The sequence below is a fragment of the Gekko japonicus genome, unplaced genomic scaffold, assembly GCF_001447785.1.
Source record: "Gekko japonicus isolate JY-2015 unplaced genomic scaffold, Gekko_japonicus_V1.1 scaffold979, whole genome shotgun sequence".
Classification (NCBI taxonomy): domain Eukaryota; kingdom Metazoa; phylum Chordata; class Lepidosauria; order Squamata; family Gekkonidae; genus Gekko; species Gekko japonicus.
The window spans coordinates 418,801-441,157 of NW_015161981.1; the positions used below are offsets into that span (position 1 = coordinate 418,801).

Below are 22,357 nucleotides of genomic sequence, written 5' to 3' on the forward strand. Positions count from 1 at the left end.
CAGCTTGCTGACAACTTGCTAATATCACTTCCAGCACACACAGATACATTTCTGGTTGATACGGTAAACTTTTTGCTGACTTGTCTGTTGCTGACCTGTATCCCCTTTAATACCACCCCACATTTTTTGTCCCGGAATCATGACATGGTGTACATCAAGTGCCACTTCAGGTCATGTTGCATTTTTTTGAAGTTTCACTACTCTTCCAGCTTCACAGTCCATGATTAGGCAATGCAAGATGTTCCAATCAGCTTTTACAGAAGAATCCTTATCTTCTGTTTGTTTCTGCTCTGTACAAATGCTGAAGCCTTTACCTTCTTTAATGGAGCATTGGAATTCCATTTGCAAATTTCCTTCTTTGGCTGCATGAAACTTTCCTGAACAAAAACAATCAACTGCTTCCAACCCAGTTGTTCAGCTCTATGCAAAGTATCAATTATTATTCATATCCATGATTACAGTTGCATGAAGAGTTGTAATGGCTGGGGCAAGATGCATTTTCCCAAAGCTTTGAACACTGTACATTCATGACCATGATTTTGTTGTTTTCATGCAATAGTCAAATCATTGTGGGTATACAGTACATATTATCATATCTGTGAAAATATGGCATTATTCTTCTGAATGCATATGGATTCATGTCTCTTAGCAGGAGAAACCATGCCCATCTGTTGACACCTGAACTGAAAATTAAGATTGTTGACTGCGCTGTTTTGCAAAAATGCTGCAGTGAGTCAAGGAAGTTAGTCATGACTAGGTTTTTACAAGATCATCACAATCATTACATTTATGCAGTTCTGCATTAGTCATCAGATTCTTCCCTGTTATAGTATGTGTAGAGGGAAAAGAAAAGGAAGCCTGTGCAATCTGAATTTCCTCCTGCTACAAGCTCGTTTAGGAACCAGAGCATTGTTATTTTAATATCTGAGTCCTGATTGAATCCAGCCATTTGAATTAATTCAATTCAGTTTTTTTAGGTCTTCATAGGAGAACTCAGTTTCATAAACAGAATATTTGGATTCAGCGTATTCAGATTAAGGTTTTGTTCAAAAGCCCTGTTCACCAACTTTTTACCCACAATGCCTCTTCTTAAGGATGTTTCTGAAAAATTGTTCCAGACTATCAGATGTCATGGTTTGTATCAGATATGCTTCAGAACCAATTCAGAGTGTCTGGAGAACAATAAACAAAATAATCTGGATTCCCCCAAATTATACCTGGCTCCACCCATCTCTAAATTAACATGAATCCAGAAGGGAATAATGATATAATCCAGAAAATGGCCTTTAAAGCTAATTCAAATCAGGCCCCATTATTTTACCATGGGGCCAGTATCTTCTGAGGGATTTCCTGTTGAGGATGAGAATGTTATCACTGGGGTGTTCATTTTCCCTTCTGGACTGGCACCTTAGTAGAAAGAGGTCATGTTGTTGTGATATATTCCATGTGGGACCACCCTTGAGCCTGGCTGTGCAGGGAAGGGTGGGTTAGAAATCAGAAATCTCAGAAAATAAATAAAAATGACTTGGGCACAGGAGCATCTCACACCCATTCTGTGCTCCCTTCACTGGCCACTTGTTTCCAGGTCCAAATCAAGGCGCTGGTGCTTACTTTAAAGCTCTCCATGATCTGGGGCCCCACAAACCTGTGGTACATGTATATGTCCATGTGGCAATTCCATTTCACACAGCAAAACTTCCTAGCTGTTCCTCCTCTTTGCTCTGCCACAACCTGTGTGTAGACTTGCTTAGTGGCCACAGAAAAACAAAGATAAGTGGCAAAAGATTATGGGTACACTGGCCAAATGAACATGCTTTCCAATAATGTATTTGTTTCTTATCATATCTTAGCGTTTACTTTTGTGCTAGGTTGCTTATATGAAGATATTTATCTTCATGTTGCATCGCACAATTGTTTATCTTACATCACATTTTCAACATTTCTCAGGGGTTTTTTTAATTGATTTCCACAAGGTACTAATGCAGTCATTGTTCTTGGCTGAAGACTCTGTTGGGGCACTGGGCACTTTTGACATTTCAAGTGACTTATGAAAACTCCAAAGGAAAACGATGATTATTTCAAAAGCTTCATTTATTAAAGATTTCATTTACAAAGTACAATCAATGTTTTGTGTAAAATTTGTACTGTACACACAAGCTTGGAAAAGAAAGGATGCCTTGACCTTTGCACTTTGATACAGAGTTATGTTTAATCAATTTGTTTGACAATTACCGGGGTAGTCAAATCTCCCTTGTGGCATTGAGGAGGTCTGAATGATGGTACTGAAGATAAAAATGTCTAGTTTATGAACACTAGCTACTCTCCACAACTCAGTTCCTTTGAGGCAATTATACCAAGCTGACCAGAGCTACCCTGGAATACACAGCATGTGGCCAACAGCTGCAGTGAGCCAAAATGTCACACACATGTAAAATGTTCATGGTAATAAACTGTAAAAAATATGAATGGTAGATCTTGTATGATCCCAGAAGAACAACTTTGTTATTATACAATAAGAAGATCTGAGGAGCAAGGTTTAATAAATTCCTATTAGCAGCAAGTTGATAGTAAATGCAACATAAGATTTGTTTTGTCTGTGGTATAAGGACTTTCCCTAGCAGACTCTCACGCATTGTTCACTCTCCAAATTCAATTGTCTGCATGCATATCTGTGGGCAACAAAACAAAAATAGAGAGAGAGAAGAAAAAAGCCATTTATTGTCATGAGTGACTATTGCCATCAGCTAATATGATCGCATTGCTAAAAATGAGTGAAAAAATGCTGTAAAATAGATATATACAGAGTTAAAATATATTTCTCATCCACTAGACAGTGTTTCTGTTGGCACTGTGGCTTTTAAAGTTTCCCCCCACCCCACAGAATATTAAATCTATTAAGAACAATGGCATTTTCAGTGCAAGCTAAAGCAAAAAATACCTGCCCATTTCCACTGAAATGACAAATAAAACTGGAATGTTCAAAAGCAAGTTAGGGTGGGGGGGGTTGTTTGTTTTTTTGTTTTGCTTCTGCTCACAAGGCACCTTTAAGGCATGGCACTTACTGAACTCATCTAAAAAAGACTCCAAGAGAAGCAGAAACCATACATCCAGTTTTGTTTTATTGCCAGAGTCGCTTGCATACGTCAATAACGTCTGTGTAAGGCTTGCTGTGTTAGCATATCTTTCCTGAGAATGGAGCCGTGACTCTTTCATGCTTTATCATAAGTGTGCATGCTCAGAGCTGTGATCACTGTCGTGGCTGTCATCATTCGCTAGAGAGTCCCCTGTGTGCTGGAGGCTGGCTGCACCAATGCCAGAAAGCTCTGAGGGTAGCAGTGTGCCCTTTTTCACGTTCACCAGTTCCTTTTCCCGTGCTGCGGCCCCTTGCTGCCCCCCTTTTACCCGCTTCCATTTCATCCGTCGGTTCTGGAACCAAACTTTTACCTTTGAATCAAAACAGAACAAAACATAGTCATTTGTGTGCCCTGTAGCACCACTGACTAGTGGTGAACTTGCATACATTGATTCATTTAAATATACACAGTCTTAATATTGGATTGTTGACAATATTAACAAGCCAGTATTAACAAGTTCACAAAAAGCCCAGAGATAAGAAAAGGTGTGTGCATTTGAGTGAACAGAGTGCAAAGAGAAGAGGGAGATGGAGACAGAGGCTGGCGAAGTTTAGCGCTCTGGGACAAACAGCCAACTGCACCCATATTGCAGCCTGTATTCTTTATGCAGTTTCTTGCCAGACCCCCACCCCAAATTTTGGAGCCAGTACTGGAAGGCAGAATGTGCCAATATGAATAAACTTTATGTGAATTTTTGTGGGCTTCTACTGGTATATTTATAATTTTTGTGTGGTCATCTCAGCTTCCTTTTCTATAACAGCTGTATATATTACTAAGTATTTTATATATTACATGTAAGTACATTTTGGAGCTAACAAAAAGAGCTCAAGAAGCTATAGGATCTTCCACCAGCATTCGCTAATGTGCCTTCATTAATATAAGGTTCACCGACTTTTCAATCAATGACAGATTGGTCAACGTGGTGATAACATGCAGAAGCACAAGGCATTCGTTCTGCACAACTGGAATAACAGAAAGAGATTGTTCTTTAAGACACCATTATGCTTACTGTAGATCTGCAGTGTCCATATTGTGCCTTTCTGAAAGCAAAGCTGGATAGAAAAGTCTACAATGTATAAAAACCAAGTCCCCATTGGTGTGTTCTTGGGTATCATTGATGATTTTTGTTTCTGAGCTTTAAAAAGAAAAGCCATGAGTGCATAATGATAGCATGAAACACTATGCTTCATAGTTAACAAAGCTATAGCACTTCTGCATGCTAAAACTGAAAGTGAAATGTCACAGGGCAAGAATAGGATTTGAAAATAAAAACAAAAACTGTCATTCACGTTGGTTGGCTTGTTTTGTTTTCAGGCCACTAGGATAACAACACTAAATTCAAAAATCTCACAGCAGGGCAAGAGAATTCCAGATTTGTTAGAAAATGCTAAACTGGCACATCCATGCTGCTAGACAGCTTGTCAGAGCCAAAGAAGCAGGCTAGTAAAATAAAACTAATATAAGGAGGAAAGTATTTATTGCTAGCTACTCTGATGTTAGGAAATATTGTTACGCCATCTGTCAAAACCTTTCACAAAAACAATGTCAAAGGGCTCATAATGTTTGTACTATTCATGCAGTTCTTTGCGGTAAATAATATATGTCACTTTTCACAATGAATTTCCTCTAGTAAAATAGTGGTGTGTTGCTGGTGCCAAACACTGTATTAAGTTATAATGTTTGGGACTATGGCTCTTATACAAATCTAGAAAGTTCAATGTACTATGGGTTAGTCTATCTACCAGTAAAAGAATATCACATGTGTTCTCATAAGAGTGTTATTCTCTCTCATGCACACATAGAGCATAAGAAAAAAATGGCAAGATTAGACTATTCAAAGGCATTCGGCAATACATCTTTGAAAAGCACTAAAAGAACAACGTAGGACAAACCTGTCATTATTAGATGATTAGATGATATACCGAGTACGTAACTGGAAGGAACACTGAGCCATGACAGTGCATTTGCACAGCTTTTACAAGATTTCATAAAACTGTGGTTCAGTACAAAAATTATATGTCCAGTACACAAATTATATCATTTATCTTCACATCTAGTGCCAGGGTATGGCTGAAAGGCTTCTGATAAGTGGGACCTAAGTCAGTCTGGGGGTCTGGTTAGCATTTCGAGACCTCTTAGGAATCCCATACTATATCACCTTGAGTTCATTATGAATGACAGGAGTAGATATGGATCTAATAAATACATATGTTACATGTGGAAACAAGAGTAGCAGGAGGAAGCCAAGAATCATGTAAAGAAAGTGTGATCTGATATGAAAATGCTTTGTGCTCTTCATCTCAAATTAGTTAGCTCTGCTGAAGTGTGGGGCTGTGCCACAGTATTTTACTGTTGGCCAACCATGGATGGGTCAACAGTGTGATCCTAAACAGAGTTACTAGGCTTGCCAAGTCCCCCCGGGGGGCAGGGAACCCCCCGCCCCAGAGGCCCGTTCCCCGCCACCGACGGATCGGGAACCCCACCCCCAAAGTACGTGACGTGCATGTCACACAGAAAACTCTATGGTTTCCCCTCGGATGGTCGTGGCCCTGCCCCCAGCATGCCCAGCATGATCACGTCACCTCCAGGTGACATGGTTGTGGTGCGTGTGTGCTTTGCGTGCGCGCTCCAGAAAAGAGCCGGGAGTCCCCCGTTCCAGCAAGAGGTAAGACTTGGCAACCCTAAGAGTTACACCTAAGGTTGCCAACTTTTGGACAGGGCCTGGAGATCTGAAATTTCCAGACTACAGAGATCAGTTCCCCTGGATAAAATGGCTGCTTGGGAGAGTAGACTTTATGGTACGATACTCTGCTGAGGTCCCTCCCTTCTCCAACCCTACCCTCCCTAGGATCCACATTTCAAATTTCGAGGAATTTCTCAACATGGAGTTTTTAAATCAATGGGCTTAAAATGGTTGAATTCTGGTTAGAATGGAACTGTAAGTTAACTACATTTGGTCTTTCAGGATAAAGGAATAGTAAAAACTGTATAAACCTTTAATGTTATAGAAATGGGATAGCAGTCTAGACAAATCTTTAGGAAAAAAACACTTTAAGGCAATATCTTACCAAGGGAAAAATGAGACTGTGAAATCCTAATAGCACTCTTATTTTCTCACTGCAACTGAGAGTACAAGTATGTTTGAGTAATTGTATTTTTATTTTAGATTACAGTGGAATGGCAACAAGAATGGAAAAATAGATAAAACTGCTTGAAATATAATAGGCCCAAATTGCAAAGGTCATATGTAAGAAGAGGTGTAAATTGGCAAGAGCCTGTGAGTCTAAGGAAGTGAGTAAGCCTGAGGGAGTCTAAGTCAATCTAAGGGAATCTACTTTGGCCAGCAAGGGCTGGAAGACAGCATAAGTTAAACCATCTGAGCCTTCCTCTAAATTTAGATGCCTTATGGCAAAATTCAGAAGTAGTCTATGTAAGATGAGACAACCTTTTCTCTCCAAGCCCTTCTCTTCACTTTCTATTTCCATTACACTTTGACTGTGAATAACAAAAATCAATTAGACTGTTTTCTCTATAGTGACCTTGCACTAAGATCAAGGAGACATAAGGGCAAGCAAAACAGTATAAACAGACTGAATGGTTTGTACTATACTCTTGATTCCACACTGGAGGGGTAAAAGAGAAAAAGGGCAAGTTCAATGGCCATGCATACATTTCCCAGGGTTCAGTTCCCAAATCTTGGGTAACAGGGCTAGGAAAGACTGAGAACCTGGAGAGCTGCTGCCAGTCCAAATAGACAACGCTGGGCCAGATGGACCAATGGTCTAAGTCAGAATAAGGCACTTTCATATATATGCTCAGGATGACCAAACAATCATATAAGCTGCATACCTTCTTTTGTACTTGCCAATAACCTTCCAGGACATTCAGTTGCTGACCTGAAAGTAGCAGTTGTCTTACAAAGGAATTTCAAAGGGAGATTAGAAAGAGAGACTACTGACTTGTGACTGACAATGAAGCTCAAGACAATGCACCCACCTGGTTTGAACTGCGAACTAGGTTTCCTGTCCCATTACTAATGCTGAATTCTCATATTACACCTCTGCACATCTCACCTAAATCCAATCATGCCTATTATTGTCATTCACCTGCTAATATCATTCAGCATCTGAAATCACTCCACTTCCCAATAAATATGGCAGATGGACCCCCATTCTAGCTGTATCTGAAGAAGTGAGCAATGATTCATGAAAGCTCAAACCATGCCACATATTTTGTAAAGTCTTTAAGGTGCTACTGGACTCTTGCTCTTTTCTATTGCCAACAAAGTCCTTCTGCATCCTAACAGCATGCTTGGGTCATGTAGAGAGATGCACTATTAAGAAAATTAATGGCAACACACTGCCTTTTGCATCAAACACATTCTGTACATATGTAGAAGAAGAAATGTCCTGAACTTTGGTCCCATCACCCATAAAAGGTCAATAGTTGGGGCACAGTTCTGTCTTCAGTTTTCTGAAATGACCCTTTTAAAATTTTGCACAGTTCCAACTGAAGGAACTTGATGGACTTCCAAGACACTTTTAGTTTCAGTTGAGTATTAGAGAGTTTAGAAGAAAATTAGCTTTAAACCAGAGTCCAATGAGATTAACTCTCTGAGGAAAGTCCTGGAAGGGAAGAAACTAGCAGAGCAATGAGGAAAGGCAGTCTATATCCAATTCTATCTGTTGTGGCTGTAGTCTACAAAACTTTTTTGCCAGAATAAAATGTTGTTTATCTTTAAGGTGCTGTGACAAATGTGCTGTGTCCTCAGACCAGAAGCTGGCCCTTTAAACGTGGGATCCCTCCCCCCCCCGGGCACCTGCCTTGGCCTTCCCATTGTGCTCCTCTCCCAGGCCTTCTCACCCTTGCTGTCTCTTAGACTTCAGTCCCCAGAGCTGTCGTCCCTGCTTCACCTTCTCTTGGTGAGTTTTATCACCTTCTCTTGGTGAGTTTTATCACCTTCTCTTGGTGAGTTTTATCACCTTCTCTTGGTGAGTTTTATCACCTTCGGTGGCTAGTAGAGTCTTTTCTTGCCCTTCCCAAAGCTTTTCCTGCTGTTGCCACCTCTATTCCCACAGCCTGCAGCTGAGAGCTGCTTCACCATTCCCAGCTGTTGCTCTGCTCTTCCAGCCATGTGCAGACTCTTGAGTGTCTGCTGCTATTGTCTCCACCACCACCCCATCACTCACTGCCTGCTTTCAAATGTGCAGCTTGCCCCCCACAAGTTCTGCATCCCTGCCAGCATCTCCTCAACCTCCCAGCTGACTTCTCTCAGTTTGGCTGCTTGAAGTTTCCTGATGCTGCTCAGGCCTCTAGGGCCTGCTGTGACAGTCACATGTGCCATTAGACTTCTGTTAATTTGCATTCGATTAATTTAAAATATCCCTACTGTCTCCCAATATGTTCCTGAGGGGACAACATAGTGCATTCCTGGCACTCAGGTGAACAGAAGGAGCATTCAGGGACCAGGTCAGCTCTTCCAACTCCTCACATCCCTGTAAGGCCACTTCGTCCCACCAACATTCAAATTTTAACTTTAAATTTTCCACCTCATATCACTCCCTCCACTACCTTTTTCTCCCTCTTTACATCACTTGTAGCATGTGTTCTGTATGTCACACCAACCCTTTGGTCCTAAATATTTGTGCAGTCTGCTATCTGGTTACATTCTACTCAACCTTTAAAAAGTCTCAAAAGTCCTCTTCAGGTTTCTCTCAGCATCAAGACAAAAAAATGCACCCTAAAGACCCACAGAGGATGCCAGCCCCCAGCAGTTCCATCCCTCTCTCCACCCCCAGCTGTCCTCTGGCTTTTAGTGATTTCACATGCAATTCTATAGGAGAAGTGGAAGCTCTAGCACATCCACTCTAAGACACCCAATACTCCTAGATTATATGGTATACCCAGGGGTCATTTCGTAGAAAAAGAGCTAGGGGGGCTCATTAGCATAACTCATTAGCATATGCCACACCCCCTGACATCACCGGAAGTGTGTCCTCCCCACAGCCGGCGGCGACCTCCAGCGGGCACCAGCAGGGAGCTCCAGGCCCCGCCCTCCTGCACCTCACCCGGGGGGATGGCGTCCCCCCGCGTCCCCCCCCAAATGACCCCTGGGTATACCATACTGTCAGTCCTTCAAAGCTGCCATGTCATCCAGGGGAATTTATCTCTGGAGATCAGTTGTAATTCTGGGGTTAGTAAACCCTATGAAGAAGAAGAAGGAGGAGGAGGAGGTTGGATTTATACCCCACCTTTCACTACCCAAAGGAGTCTCAGAGCGGCTTACGAACTCCTTTACCTTCCCCTCCCCACAACAGACACCCTATGAGGTAGGTGGGGCTGAGAGAGCTCTGACAGAAACTGCTCTTTTTCAAGAACAGCTGTGCCAAGGTCATCCAGCCAGGTGCAAGTGGAGGAGTGGGGAAATCAAACCCGGTTCTCCCAGATTAGAGTCCACACACTTAACCACTACACCAAACTGGCTCTCAAGAAGATGCATAACACATGTGAAGATAAAAAGGATTAATAAATTTATGAATAATGCAATTAATAAATAATAAAAACCCAGCTTTGCTTTGTATTGTAGCTTGATGAGGATTACAGTGGGGTTTACCTACCTAGGGGCATTTTTCTTGCAAAGAGCAAACACAAAGCAGTTCAACAATGGAACCAGTTAGGTAGGTGGATTGTCCCATACTGGAGTTTTCAAGCAGAGGCTGGAAAAGCAACTGTTGGGGATGCTCTAATTTAGCACTTTCCAAATGGAGTGGGAGGTTGGTCTATTAGGCCCCTTCTAACTCCACTGTACATTTAAAGATGTTTAGTAATAGCAAGAAATCTTCACAAATTATTAAAAACTTAAAGTTGTTTGTTCTGCTATCATGAGATCAGTTGCTTTTATAAAAGAACCACAATTGTCATTGGTTACTGAATATGCATGTGGGTCAAAGACACAATCATTTGTGTGTGTATTTGAAGGATATGTAGAAGTATACCGCATGTGCTGACTTCCGTCATCAAATACAATTAAATTTCATTGAATTTTGTTTGCGAATGCCATAAACTCAATCTGGCTCAGTGGTGTAATTACACTCTGTGCTTCATGGTCATCATAGGAAGAGCACCATTTAGATGGTAATGTGTATTACGAATGGAAATCTACAGCCTGATGCTGGGGATCCCTGCTGAGCCCACAAGCTGGGGTCCTGCCCTGAAGTCCAGGCCAGCTGGCACAACTGTCTGAGGTAACCAGTTACTCCTCCAAAGCAATAAGCTTTTTTATTTCTCTGTCAGGGTTTTAGATGTGTTATTTTTAATGTGCTAGCTAATATATTTTAAAATGCATGTTTTATTACAGGATAGCTTTGAATAATTTAAAGATCCAGCTTCACTTAAATGCCATTACTTTGTCATGTTCTCATATCTTACAATGCTGTAGTTTGAAACAAACAAACAAAAAAACTAGTACTGAGCTGCATCCATCACTTATGTGCTAAATATAATGACCTGTGGAGGATGTTTCAATGTGCTATTTCCTCTCGAGATCAAATTCAGAGAGATGAAATCTGAACTTACTTTGGATTTCATGAAGTGTTGATAATGGAAGTGATACATGATCTTGCTACATTTTAGAAATAGGAAGGATGTGTGAATTCTGCAAATGAATTATTAGCCCATACTATACAACAATCTTATATGTTTGAAATTGTCAAGAAGTCTGCTTGGATGTTAAAAATCATTTCCCATAAATCAGCTATGTTTGTATTATTTGCTTATGTTAAAACTTATGAATTGCTTTTCTAAAATGTTTAAATCAAGATAGTCTACAAAAACGAGTATGGATCATTATTATTTCATCATCATCATCATCATCATCATCATCATTATTATCATCATCTATTAAATTTATAGACCCCCCTACCCCGAAGGGCTCAGGGCAGTGAACAACAAGTTAAAATACACAAAAATAAATTAGTTACAAATTGCTGACTATAAATTACCATAAAATCAAACATTAATCAATGGCTTAAAATGCAGTTTGCTTCCTCCCCCAGGCAGATCACAGGCTGGTCATGGAGAAGGCCACAGTGAGAGTCACAATGCTGTCCTCAACTGTAGGCCTGGTGGAACATCTCTGTTTTACATGCCCTGTGGAACTGAGCTAGGTCCCACAGGGCATGGATGTCACCAGGTAGAGAGTTCCACCAGGTCAGAGCCAGGGCAGAGAAAGCCCTGGCTCTAGTTGAGGACAGCCAGACCTCTCTTGGGCCAGAGACCACCAGCAAGTTTTGATCTTCTGAGTGCAAGTCTCTTCGGGGGACAAACCAGTGGATATAGTCCCACAGGTATTTTTTTGTCATCTTCTGGACATGGAACAGCAATCACTACAGGTGTGGAGGGGGAGTTATTTGTGATTTTCCTGCATTGTGCAGGGGGTTGGACTAGAAGACCCTGGAGGTCCATTCCAACTCTATGATTCTAGGTATGATGGTATGAAACTATTAACAGCCTTAAAGGTCAAAAACATGACCTTTAGGTGGATCCAGTATTTAACCTGGAGCCAGTGCAGCTGGCAAAGCACAGGTTGTATGTGTGCTGTTATAGGGTCACACATAAGTACCCATGCCACTGTTTCTGGGTCAGGCTCAAGGACAGCCCTACATAGAGCGAGTTGCAGTAATCCAGACTTGAGGTGACCATTGCGTGGATCACTGTGGCAAGGTCAAGGCTAGAGAGGAATGGGGCTAGTTGTCTGATCTGGTGCAGGTGGAAAAATGCCAGCCTGGCAACATTTGCAACCTGGGCCTCCATAGATAAGGAGGGATCCAGGAGCACACCCAGACTCTTGATGGTCAGAGCCAGTATAAGTGGCAGGCCATCAAGAGCTGGGAGTTGGCACTCCAACCTCAGGTCACCCCACCCAGCCACAGGACCATCTTTGACGGATTCAGTCTTAGCTGGATCTGTTTCAACCATCCAGTCACAGTCTCCAGACCCACAGCCAAGTTAGACAGAGCAGTGGCTGGCCAGCCACCCATCATCAGATATAGCTGGGTATCATCAGCATATTGATGACAACCCAGCCTGAAACTCCACACTAGCTGGGCAAGAGGGTATAGTGGTTAAACAATGAAGGAGAGAGGATGGCCTCTTGAGGAACCCCACACACCAATAGGTGTCAGGATGATACCCTCTCTCCAAGCACTGCCCCTGACCCTGGAGGAATGAAGAAGCAACATCAAGGCTGGTTCATGAACTCCCATGTCAGTGAGGCAGTGGGCCAACATATCGTAGTTGACCGTGTCAAATGTTGCTGTCAGATCCAACAACAACAGCAGTGTTGATCCACCTCAATCCAGCTGCCGATAGAGATTGTCTGTGATGGTGACCAGCACTATCTCCATCCCATGTCCAGGGTGGAAGCCAGACTGGAATGGATCTAGGGGCCTATGTGTCCTCCAAGAAACCCTAGAGCTGCTCAGCTACTGCTCTCAACCAACCTTGTCCAGGTTTGAAACTGGGCAGTAATTGGCAGAATCCAACGGATCCAAGGATGGCTTCGTCAACAGTGGTGTTACCACAGCCTCTTTTAGTTCCCCCGAAACTAAGGGACAGATCAATAATATCCATCGGGGGGCATATTCCATCGCCACTGGCTTTCACCAGCTACAACGGACATGGGTCCAAGAGGCATGTGGTTGGCCTAATAGCACCAAAGATCCTGTTGACATCAGCCTGCAAGAGTCGGCTGGAATTATCAAACACTGAATTCAAAGATAGCCAAGGGGTCTCAAGCTCCCTTACTGTGTCAACACTGGTGGGCAGGTCACAGAGGAGTGACAAGACTTTATCTGCAAAAAAGCTCACAAATGCCTTAAGCTAGGGGTCAAATTACTCATATTTTGGGTTCTCCCAGAAAGGGAGTTTAAGGATCTAATCACCCTAAATAACTGAGCTGGGTGTGAGTTAGCAGATGCAATGAAAGCTGCAAATAAGTCCTTCTTCACAGCTTTCACCACCATCTCATAGGTTTTCATAAACGACCTATAGGATGGTCTTGCAGCTTCATCACAAGACTGGCACCACACTCGCTCTAGCCATCTGAGTTCTCGCTTCATTTTTCTGAGCTCCATTATATACCATTGGGACAGGTATGGGAGAGAATGGAGAGGGCATGGTGGGATGATCTCATTGATGGCTTCAAAGAGCTGGGTATACCAGTCCTCTATCGGCTCATCTAATGAGTCGCCAGGAGTTAATGGATCCCACAGAGCATTCTGGAAACCAATTGGATCCATAAGTCACCCTGGCCGAGCATAAATCCTCTCGCTGCCTAGACAGGACAGAGGTGGTGCACTTAGCTGGGCTTTCAGAAAAAAGTGATCTGACCATGGCACCCTCTCCGTAGCAATCAGATCAACGTTTATCCCCACTCCAAAGATAAGATCCAGGGTATGGCCTGTTTGATGTGTAGGACCTGATACAATCTGAGGAAGTCCTAGTCCAGAGCCCACTTGGAGGGGGCCACATCAGCATGGACGCTGAAGTCCCTGAGGACCAGAAGCCTCAGGAAATCCAAGGCCCAACCAGCAACCTCCTCCAGCAAGCCTGGCAGGCTGGCAGGCAGACAGCCTAACTCTCTTTGGCTTCCCACACCAGACCACACAATCAAAACAGGGAACATTTTGTGTGGGGAGTGCTCTGAAAGAGAAAGACTCCCAGATGAATATCACCACTCCCACCCCCCACCCATATGTCCAGGACTGATGAAGGACCACAAAATAGAGGCAGCAAGTTCTTCTAAGGTGACTGTCGCCCTCCCTAACCCAGGTCTCAGTCACACATGCCAGGTTCATTTGCTGCTCAGCAAAAAAAATTCACAGTGTAGCAGTCTTATTATTGATGGACCTGGCATTGCACAATATCAGAGTTGGAGAAGGGTTTAAATCCCATACCTCTCCACCAACGTGCCTCAGGATGGGATTATAAAAACCCACACAATACAATCCTATGAAGGATTAGTCCAATCTAGGCTCAATGAAATCAAAGGTGTTAAACTGGAGTAACTCTGCACTGGATTGCACTGTAAAAAGTTTTGCATTTTAGTTATCGCTGAAATGCATGACACTCCAAGTTTCTCATCTGATGATCCTGCAGAGTTAGGTGCATTGAATCAGCACACCTAAATGTCTGTTAGTTGAACTACTGTGCAAATCTTTGTGCTGTTGACAATTGTATCAAAACCAACCTTATGGCAGACAGCTCTACTTGTTTGAGCTACTGATTTATTTGGTCCCTATAGCAATCTAAATGCTTTACTTCCTGATCAACTTCCAGTGCTGGCACCACTGTTGCTGAGGACAGCTGCTGTATGGAAGTGTTCCAAGCCTGACACATTCATTTTCTTGGAAATCAATCCTGTTGATTTCAATAGAAGTGACTTCTAAGTACATATGCTTGTTCTATTAATATTATTTTGTGATTGGGCATTTCCCTCTCCCACTCCACTAAACCCCATGTAGCACTATATGCATAATAAACCAGTTGTCATGAGAAAATGTTTGCATCACAATGTTTTAAGCTATGACAAATTGTTCTCAAATGAGTTGAATCACAGTATGTCCAACTGGGATCAGTGTTTCTGACAAATAGTTCAGACAAACCCTTGACCATAGAGGGAGGGAGGGAGGAAGGGAGGAAAGGAAGGAAAGGAAAGGAAAGGAAAGGAAAGGAAAGGAAAGGAAAGGAAAGGAAAGGAAAGGAAAGGAAAGGAAAGGAAAGGAAAGGAAAGGAAAGGAAAGGAAAGGAAAGGAAAGGAAAGGAAAGGAAAGGAAAGGAAAGGAAAGGAAGGAAGGAAGGAAGGAAGGAAGCTTGCATGCACCTAGTAATAACTGGAATTTAGTTACAAGTATTACCCATTTTTGGGCATGTTGTAAATCCCATTAACTAAACTATGACAATGCATTTAAGAATATGTTAGCGGCTACTTAAGTACTTCTGTGTAGGTGGGTTGTGGATTTGACATGGACACAAGCTGGAGAAGCTTTAATATTTGATGAAGCTGTTTCCAACAATTCTTTGAAGGAAAAGTTCTTATGTAGCTTATCTTATGTAGTTTATCATCACACATTCTGGCATGTTTTTAAGCATACATACATTCTGATGACCATGCCAGAGAAATTATTATAGCATCAGCAACTATTTCTGTATCACCAATTATGGATTGATCTGTTAGGCACATCTGCTCACTGGGATGAGAGAGGAGCTTCGTTTCCCTGAGTTGACAACTCAGTTAGTATTTAGGTCTCCCAGACTGATGATTAAGCTGTTGCTTAAATAGGTTGAAGAATATATGACCTCCTAGTGAACATCTCCTTGGGAGCAGGCACCAGAGAAAAATCTCTAGCCCTGTCTGAGGAATGTGCCACAGTAATCATGGGACAGGATATAGGATGAGCACTTGGATTAGATGTATTATTTCAAGGGTCCAGGCCACACAAAGGTAACTGTCTGATCAAAGCTTTTCCTCTCAGGGTCAAACTTTAGGTTCACTTCAACCCAGGTGGCTCCCCTAGAATCAATGAAGTTGTATGAGTTGTATGTCTGTAGAGAATTTACTTCAGTGCTGTGAAATGAAAATGGATAGATTTTTTAAAAAAGAAATTACAGTAGTTTTTCCTGTTTCCTAAAAAATATGTTTGTGTGTGTGAATGTGTACCTGGTTTAACAGTCTCTCTTAAAGGCAGTTCTAGCAGGGAACAGATGGAATCAGATCTCACATTCCACAGTCAAAACTGCAGGAAATGGACACCATATTAAAAAAACCCAAAATAAAACATAAAAGCCATACACCATAGGTTTTGTGATCTGCCCTTCAAATAAGGGGGTTCCCAGCAACACATTATAAAAGCTTCCTATATAGAAAGAACAGGTGAAATATCCACCCTGTCACTGATGGAAAATTTTATGACCCCAAAGTCACACAAAATGTCAGCTCAGGGAAAGCTTGCATTACTACAAGTGATGGAATGTTTCCAGAGTTCACTGGACATTTATCCTAAATTAAAAGAGTTTTGTGAAGCTGGGGGAGGAGCAGTCCCCCCATGACTAACTGAAGGGATTATCAGTGAAGGAAATCCCACTTTCTCTGTGGGCACATGCACTTGCTCATACACTCAAAAGCAACACTAATTTAAATATTTTCTAAATAACTGATGGTCATAAAACAGAGAATGGCAACTAGGTAAGATTTTCTGTTCGTTATAGCAAATCAAAGAATCTCATACTGTTGATTTTCTAGTCCTTTTTATTGTGGTGAGCTGCACTCTTTTTATTACATTATTTCACAAAAATTATTGTAAGGTTGGGACCTTCTGCTTTTGGAAGGCTGCAAAATTCTGTTTGCTGTTCACTGTACCTCCCTGCAGCTGTTTCTGCCGCTCTTCACACTGTAGGACAGTAAAAATTTGGATGGGATTTCTTTCAAGATAAAGAAGTCAATAATGTAAAAGACAAGCTCACAAATCCATGGAGAATATACAGTTACTATTGTGTTGAGGTTTTTGTCTTTTTTCTTAAAGACTGCTTCATCAAACAAAGTTGCCAGCCAAAATATAACAAGTGCTATGTGATGAAAGATGGGGCTTGGTGAAGCACCGAGTTGTGAACTTAAACTCAATGATTTTAAAGGGTTTATACATGGGTCTACTTTGATTAGTGTCCACAGTGCCTACATTTCTGCACTCCACAGTGCCTTTACCTTCAGATATAAAGTTTTCTCACTGTTTCATTTTTTTCTGAGCTCTACATTATTTATCTTTTACACCTCATCAGTCTTTAATTACTATCAAAATACACACGAAAATTGACAACTATGAAAGAGAAGACTGTCCATTACTTTTCCTTTCATCTATCTCTAACATGCTTCCACTATCATCTTTCTCACCCACTCTGTCCTACTCCTTTCCTACTCCTTTGATTTAAAAAAGCTGTGCAAGGGGGCCTAATAGAGCTGAGCCTGCGAGAAGAAGTCTCCCCACCAGCCCAGCTTCAGGCTGAATTGTGTACCCCATTTAAAGGGGCTGTGCAAGGGAGCCCAATATAGTTCAGCCCACAGGGAGAATTCTCCCCGCCAGCCCTTCTGTAGGCTCTCTCGTGTAGCCCCTTTAAACAGGCATGTGCAAGGGAGTTCAATACAGCTGAACCCGTGAGGAGAAGCCTCCCTGCCAGCCCAGTTTCAGGCTCTATTATGCAACCCCTTTAAACAGGGCTGCACAAGAGAGCCTGAGGCCGGCCGGTGAGGAGACTTCCCCCCATAGGCTCAGCTCTGCTGGGTTCCCTTGTGCAGCCCTGTTCAAAAAAGGCTGCACAAGAAAGCCCGAAGCTGAACAAATGGAGAGGCTTCTCCCCATGGGCTCAGATGTATTGGGCTCCCTTGCACAGCCCCTTTAAACAGGGCTGCACAGGGGAGTCCAAAGCTGGCCTGTGGGGAACTTCTCCCTTCAGGCTCAGCTCTATTGGGCTTTCTTGTGCAGCCCATTTAAAAAGGCTGCACAAGTAAGCCCAATGCTGGGCAGTGGGTAGACTTCTCCCTGCAGGCTCAGCTATATTGGGCGTCCCTTTGCGTGGCTCATTTAAACAGGGCTTCACAATATGTCCTGAAGCCTGTGGGAAACTTCTCCCCATGGGATCAACTCTATTGGGCTCCCTTGCACAGCTCCATTAAATGGGGCTGCACAAGAGAGCCTGAAGCTGGGGGTGTGGGGTGACTTCTTTCCACGGGCTCAGTTATATTGGGCTCCCTTGTGCAGCCCCTTTAAATGTGCCCATCTAAATGGACTGCACAAGAGAGCCCAAAACAGCTGGCCAGTGAGGAGAGTGCACCCCACCAGCTCAGCTATTTTTCAAGCTGCCTTCTGCAGTCCCTTTAAAGTTTAAAGGGACTGCACAAGAAAGCCCGAAACAGCTTAATGGCATGGAGCAAGCTGCTCCCCATCGCTCAGCTATTTTTTTGGGCTTTCTGGAAACCCTTTTTAAAGGGACTGTGATCCCTTTCAGCAGGGTTTGTGGTGCCACAAACCACAAACTGGTTTGGTTCATGAACAGGCCTCCTGGTTCGGTTCATGGTTTGGTTCATGCACATCTGAACTGCATTTTCCTGGTTCATGCACATCTATGTTTTCCTGTTCTAATAAGGTTAGGGGCTATACTATATGGTCTTGACATCCAGTCCTATAAAACCCAAATAATGCATCATCCTGGTCTTCAATTTTTTTTAAAAAAACGTAATGGGTGCATATTATTAGATTATTTAATCAGTATAATGATGATTTATTTTAGAAACACAGTTTCCACAATGTTAAATGTAAAAAAAAATATGACTTGGAAGCACAGAAGTTTTATGCAGTATCCCCATCTTCCATGTTTCCCAGTTAAGGGGGAAATGCTGTTCAGACAAATTACAAAGATAATCTGACTCCAATGGTAACAAGAGAAAGAAATTTTACTTACAAAAACAGTATATGACATATTCACATAGGTATATTTAACTTATTGTGAGCAGATTAACTTCAAAAAGATTAACTTGCTAGAGCTCCCAGCCCAGGTAAGAGAGAAAAGAGAGGTCCTATATAGGGATAGACACAAACCAGGAAAATGGAGGTTCATCCCGGTTCGTGGTTTGTGGAGTGTCACAAACCTTCCCATTTACCAAACCAGTTCATTTTGTGAGGTTCATGATGTGGTAGAGTGCCCCCCTGAGGACTAGATGTGCCAAACTCACAGTGAGTCCCCAACTGACTCTCCTTTACCTGGTCCAAGTTTGGTGAGGATTGGATGGGGGGGGGGAGTTACATCCCTGAGTTACAAGCGGGTGCCTCCAGGAAAGTGCTCTCTGGGGAAATCACAGCCACAAGCTCAGGAGTGTGTTGAACAGCCCCCCTGCAAGCTAGAAGCATCAAACTCACAGACAACCTCCCTGGGAAGCCCCTTTACCTGCCCTCCAAGTTGTGTGCAGATTGGCTTGGGGACAAGTAGCAGCCTCCTCAAGCAGGTGCCCCCAGGAAAGTGCTCTCTGGGGAAATCACAGCTGCCACAGGTTCAGGAGTCTGTTGATTTGAATGGACCCCCTGCAAGCTAGAGGCATCAAACTCACAGTGGATTTCTTCAGAATTCCACTCTACAAAAGGGGGGAGGTCTAGCATGGGAGGGGAGTGGCAAGTTGGAAAACCAAGTTGATGGGCCGGTACAGCCAGGGCATCTGGTGATGCCAAGCCCAGTGGGTGGGTGCCCAGAGGTGCAGAAGTTGAGGTTCTTAGGGTCCAAAGGGGGGAGGACTAGTGTGGGAGAGGGATGACAAGTTGGAAAACCAAGTTGATGGGCAGGTACAACAAGAGCAGCTGGTGATGCCAAGTTCATCCCCCTCATTGCTTTGACAATTCATTGATCAGCACCAGCATGTCTGGCTCACAAAGGAACCAAACGAACCTCCATGAAAAACATGGCAGTTTGTAGATGATGAGATCTCATGAACTGAGGTCTCGTGAACCACAAACCAGCCATGTTTGTGATGTAATTAAGTTAATGGAGAGGTTTGTGCCCATCCCTAGTCATATATAAGATAAAACAGAAGGCAAGCAACAGCCAAAACAGGCTCAACGTCTAACTGACGAGAGGGTAGGGCCAACTGCCAAGTGTACTTGAGTGAGGGAATTATTTTTCCCTCCCAGATCTTCTTGCATGCAGAGTTACAATATTCAACAATTTCAAGGCAGGGTTTGGAAATGAACCTTGATTTACAATCACATAATCCTCAAATATCTTCAAATCTCTAGTCTCATGATAATAGTAACACATGGTCTATGTTCAGTATGAAAATATGATCCTTAATTCCTATGTCTGCTATCATTTTGATTAGTTGAAAACTAACACTTGCATATCAAGATAATACAGGTGATTTTTTAACTCGCAGATTAATTGGCATCATACCTGCTCCCCCCTATACACACATTCTTGGTTTGATCATTTACTTAGACCAGATAACTTTTTCCTCTGCATTACTTTCATGATGAACACTTCATGTGAAATTCTACCATTGGAACAGACTTCAGTTAGTCAAACAAAATAGAAGCCTGGGGCACCTTAAAAACTATCAACAGTTATTTCAGCATGAACTTTCATGAGTCAGAGCACACTTCTTTAGATGCAATGGAAAGAAAGAAGATCATTTTCCCCATGTATATCCAGAACATTATAGAAGGGGAGGGAGAAAAGGGGAGAAACTGAGCAAAAAAAATCTGGTATCATTAATCAGGTGTGATTATACATGTCAGGGTTTGAACCACTTCGTTTGTTATACATAACAGATGATGAGACCTGTTAGAGATACTAGCCCCTCTCTCATGTAGTGAAGATAAGCAGAACTAAAGCATGAAAGAATTAACTGACATCAGTAAAGGGTTATGATATGATACAACATGTTAAGAACAGTCTATTAAAATTTCTAAAAACTGAGTCCTCTTGTATCATTAGAAATTATGAGAGAGGAAATGCAAGTCTTGGTTTAAGCAAGGATGACAGAAAATGTTTAATTTTGTGATGAGTTCTAATACAGCACTATCACATTGTATATTCCCTTTGAAGTTTTTTCTTTGTTTTGTAGAACAGTGGCTTTCAGATCTGCAAACAGCATTTTAGTCAAGCCACTGGAAACATTCAAAGAGTGGCCCAAGGAGTGGAATGATCTGACTCTGTAGTATAAACACCACTACACTCAATGTTTCATCTGGGATTTTTTTTTTTTTTTTAAAGGCAATAGATACTGTGTAAATTCAGGACGTTGTCCTATGACTATTTTAATATATGTGTCATGTGAAAAAACTTATGTTGGGTCCCAGCTGTTCCCAGCCTGTGGTGAACCCTATCACCACCATTAGACAACATAAACATGATACTAAAGTACAAGAAAAACATACCTGTGTGTGGCATTCCCACACCCAATTTCTTTTATAAAGATGTTCAGGATTATCATGCCAAGGAGCTATGACCTATGCAGGCACAACACTGGTGTATTCCATTGTACCTGAATCTCTGATTTAGCTGTATATACTTTTTTTGCATGGCTGGTATTACTATTAAATCTGACATCTTGTGCCAGCAAAACAACTACAGCCCCCCCTGTAATTTACCACAAATGGTACAATCCAGATCCTGCCTGCAGTAACAGGTTCGTATGAACTGGGAAGCCAACATGGGCAGGCTTTCCAAAAAGCCATTACATGTTGGAATGGCAATGAAGCAAGGCTGTCAGCTTGAAGCTAATTCATTCTCTGTGGGTTAAATTTTCAAATTACTCGCCCTAGAAGACTCCCACTGAAATCAATGTGATGTTTTCAAAATGCATAATGATTTAAGGACACTAGCATACTTTATCATGCTGAAAAAATGGCATAGTTTCCAGTACAGAAAGAATAAGAAAGACCAATGCACAACAATTTATACTAATATTGTACAATGGGAAGAAGAAGAAATCTCTCTCTGCATTCCAGGTTTCCCTGGAGGTTTCTGTACAGCAAAGAACATTTGAGAAATGTCTTTGGCACAGCAGTTTGAGAAGCTGCTTTTTCTCCCTGAGATTTCCTAAGGTTCTGATATATCTCAGATTATTCAGGGGCCACAACATGACCATTTGCTCATATGCAGTGTATTGAGCCGAAGCCTTTGAAGAACGGCCACTGGGAAAAATAAATTATTTCATCACACTGATGCTGCAATGTATCCTTTACAAAAACAGGCCTGGGGAAAAAGTGCAGTATTCTGTGCCAAATCATTGTCACGTTTTCTTCCAGTGAAATCAACCGACAAGTTCCTTCCTAACTCATCAGACCACAGACTAATAAATTGTCAGGCAATTTTGGGGAGGAGGATAGCAGTGAATTAGTGTTTTTCTGTATATTAACCTGGAATTTATGTAAAAAACTTTAAATGGCTCTCAGTGTGCAGTGGCTTCTCCACACCACAGGATAGTTTAGCATGGATGTTACTATGATTGAGTAGTGTGAAGAGTTTCCACATGATGTAGAAGAATCACAAGACAATAGGCACTAAATATTACATTTCCAGCATCTTCCATATGATAGAAAACATGTAAAGTTCCCCTTTCAAAAAAGTGAGTGATTACACATAGTATAATACTATGCCTGTAAATAATCAACATGATTATATAT

At 42.1% G+C, this 22,357-nt stretch overlaps 1 protein-coding gene across 1 annotated transcript in view; it reads right to left on the bottom strand.

Annotated features, from left to right (window-relative positions):
* Positions 1-2,152: 2,152 nt before the first annotated feature.
* Positions 2,153-22,357, bottom strand: part of LOC107126245 (homeobox protein MOX-2-like) — a 35,094-nt gene continuing 14,889 nt past the window's right edge. Inside the window, exon 3 of the mRNA XM_015429782.1 lies at positions 2,153-3,444. Coding sequence (XP_015285268.1) covers positions 3,220-3,444 — 225 coding nt within the window. The 3' untranslated portion in view covers positions 2,153-3,219. The remainder of the gene's footprint in view (positions 3,445-22,357) is intronic.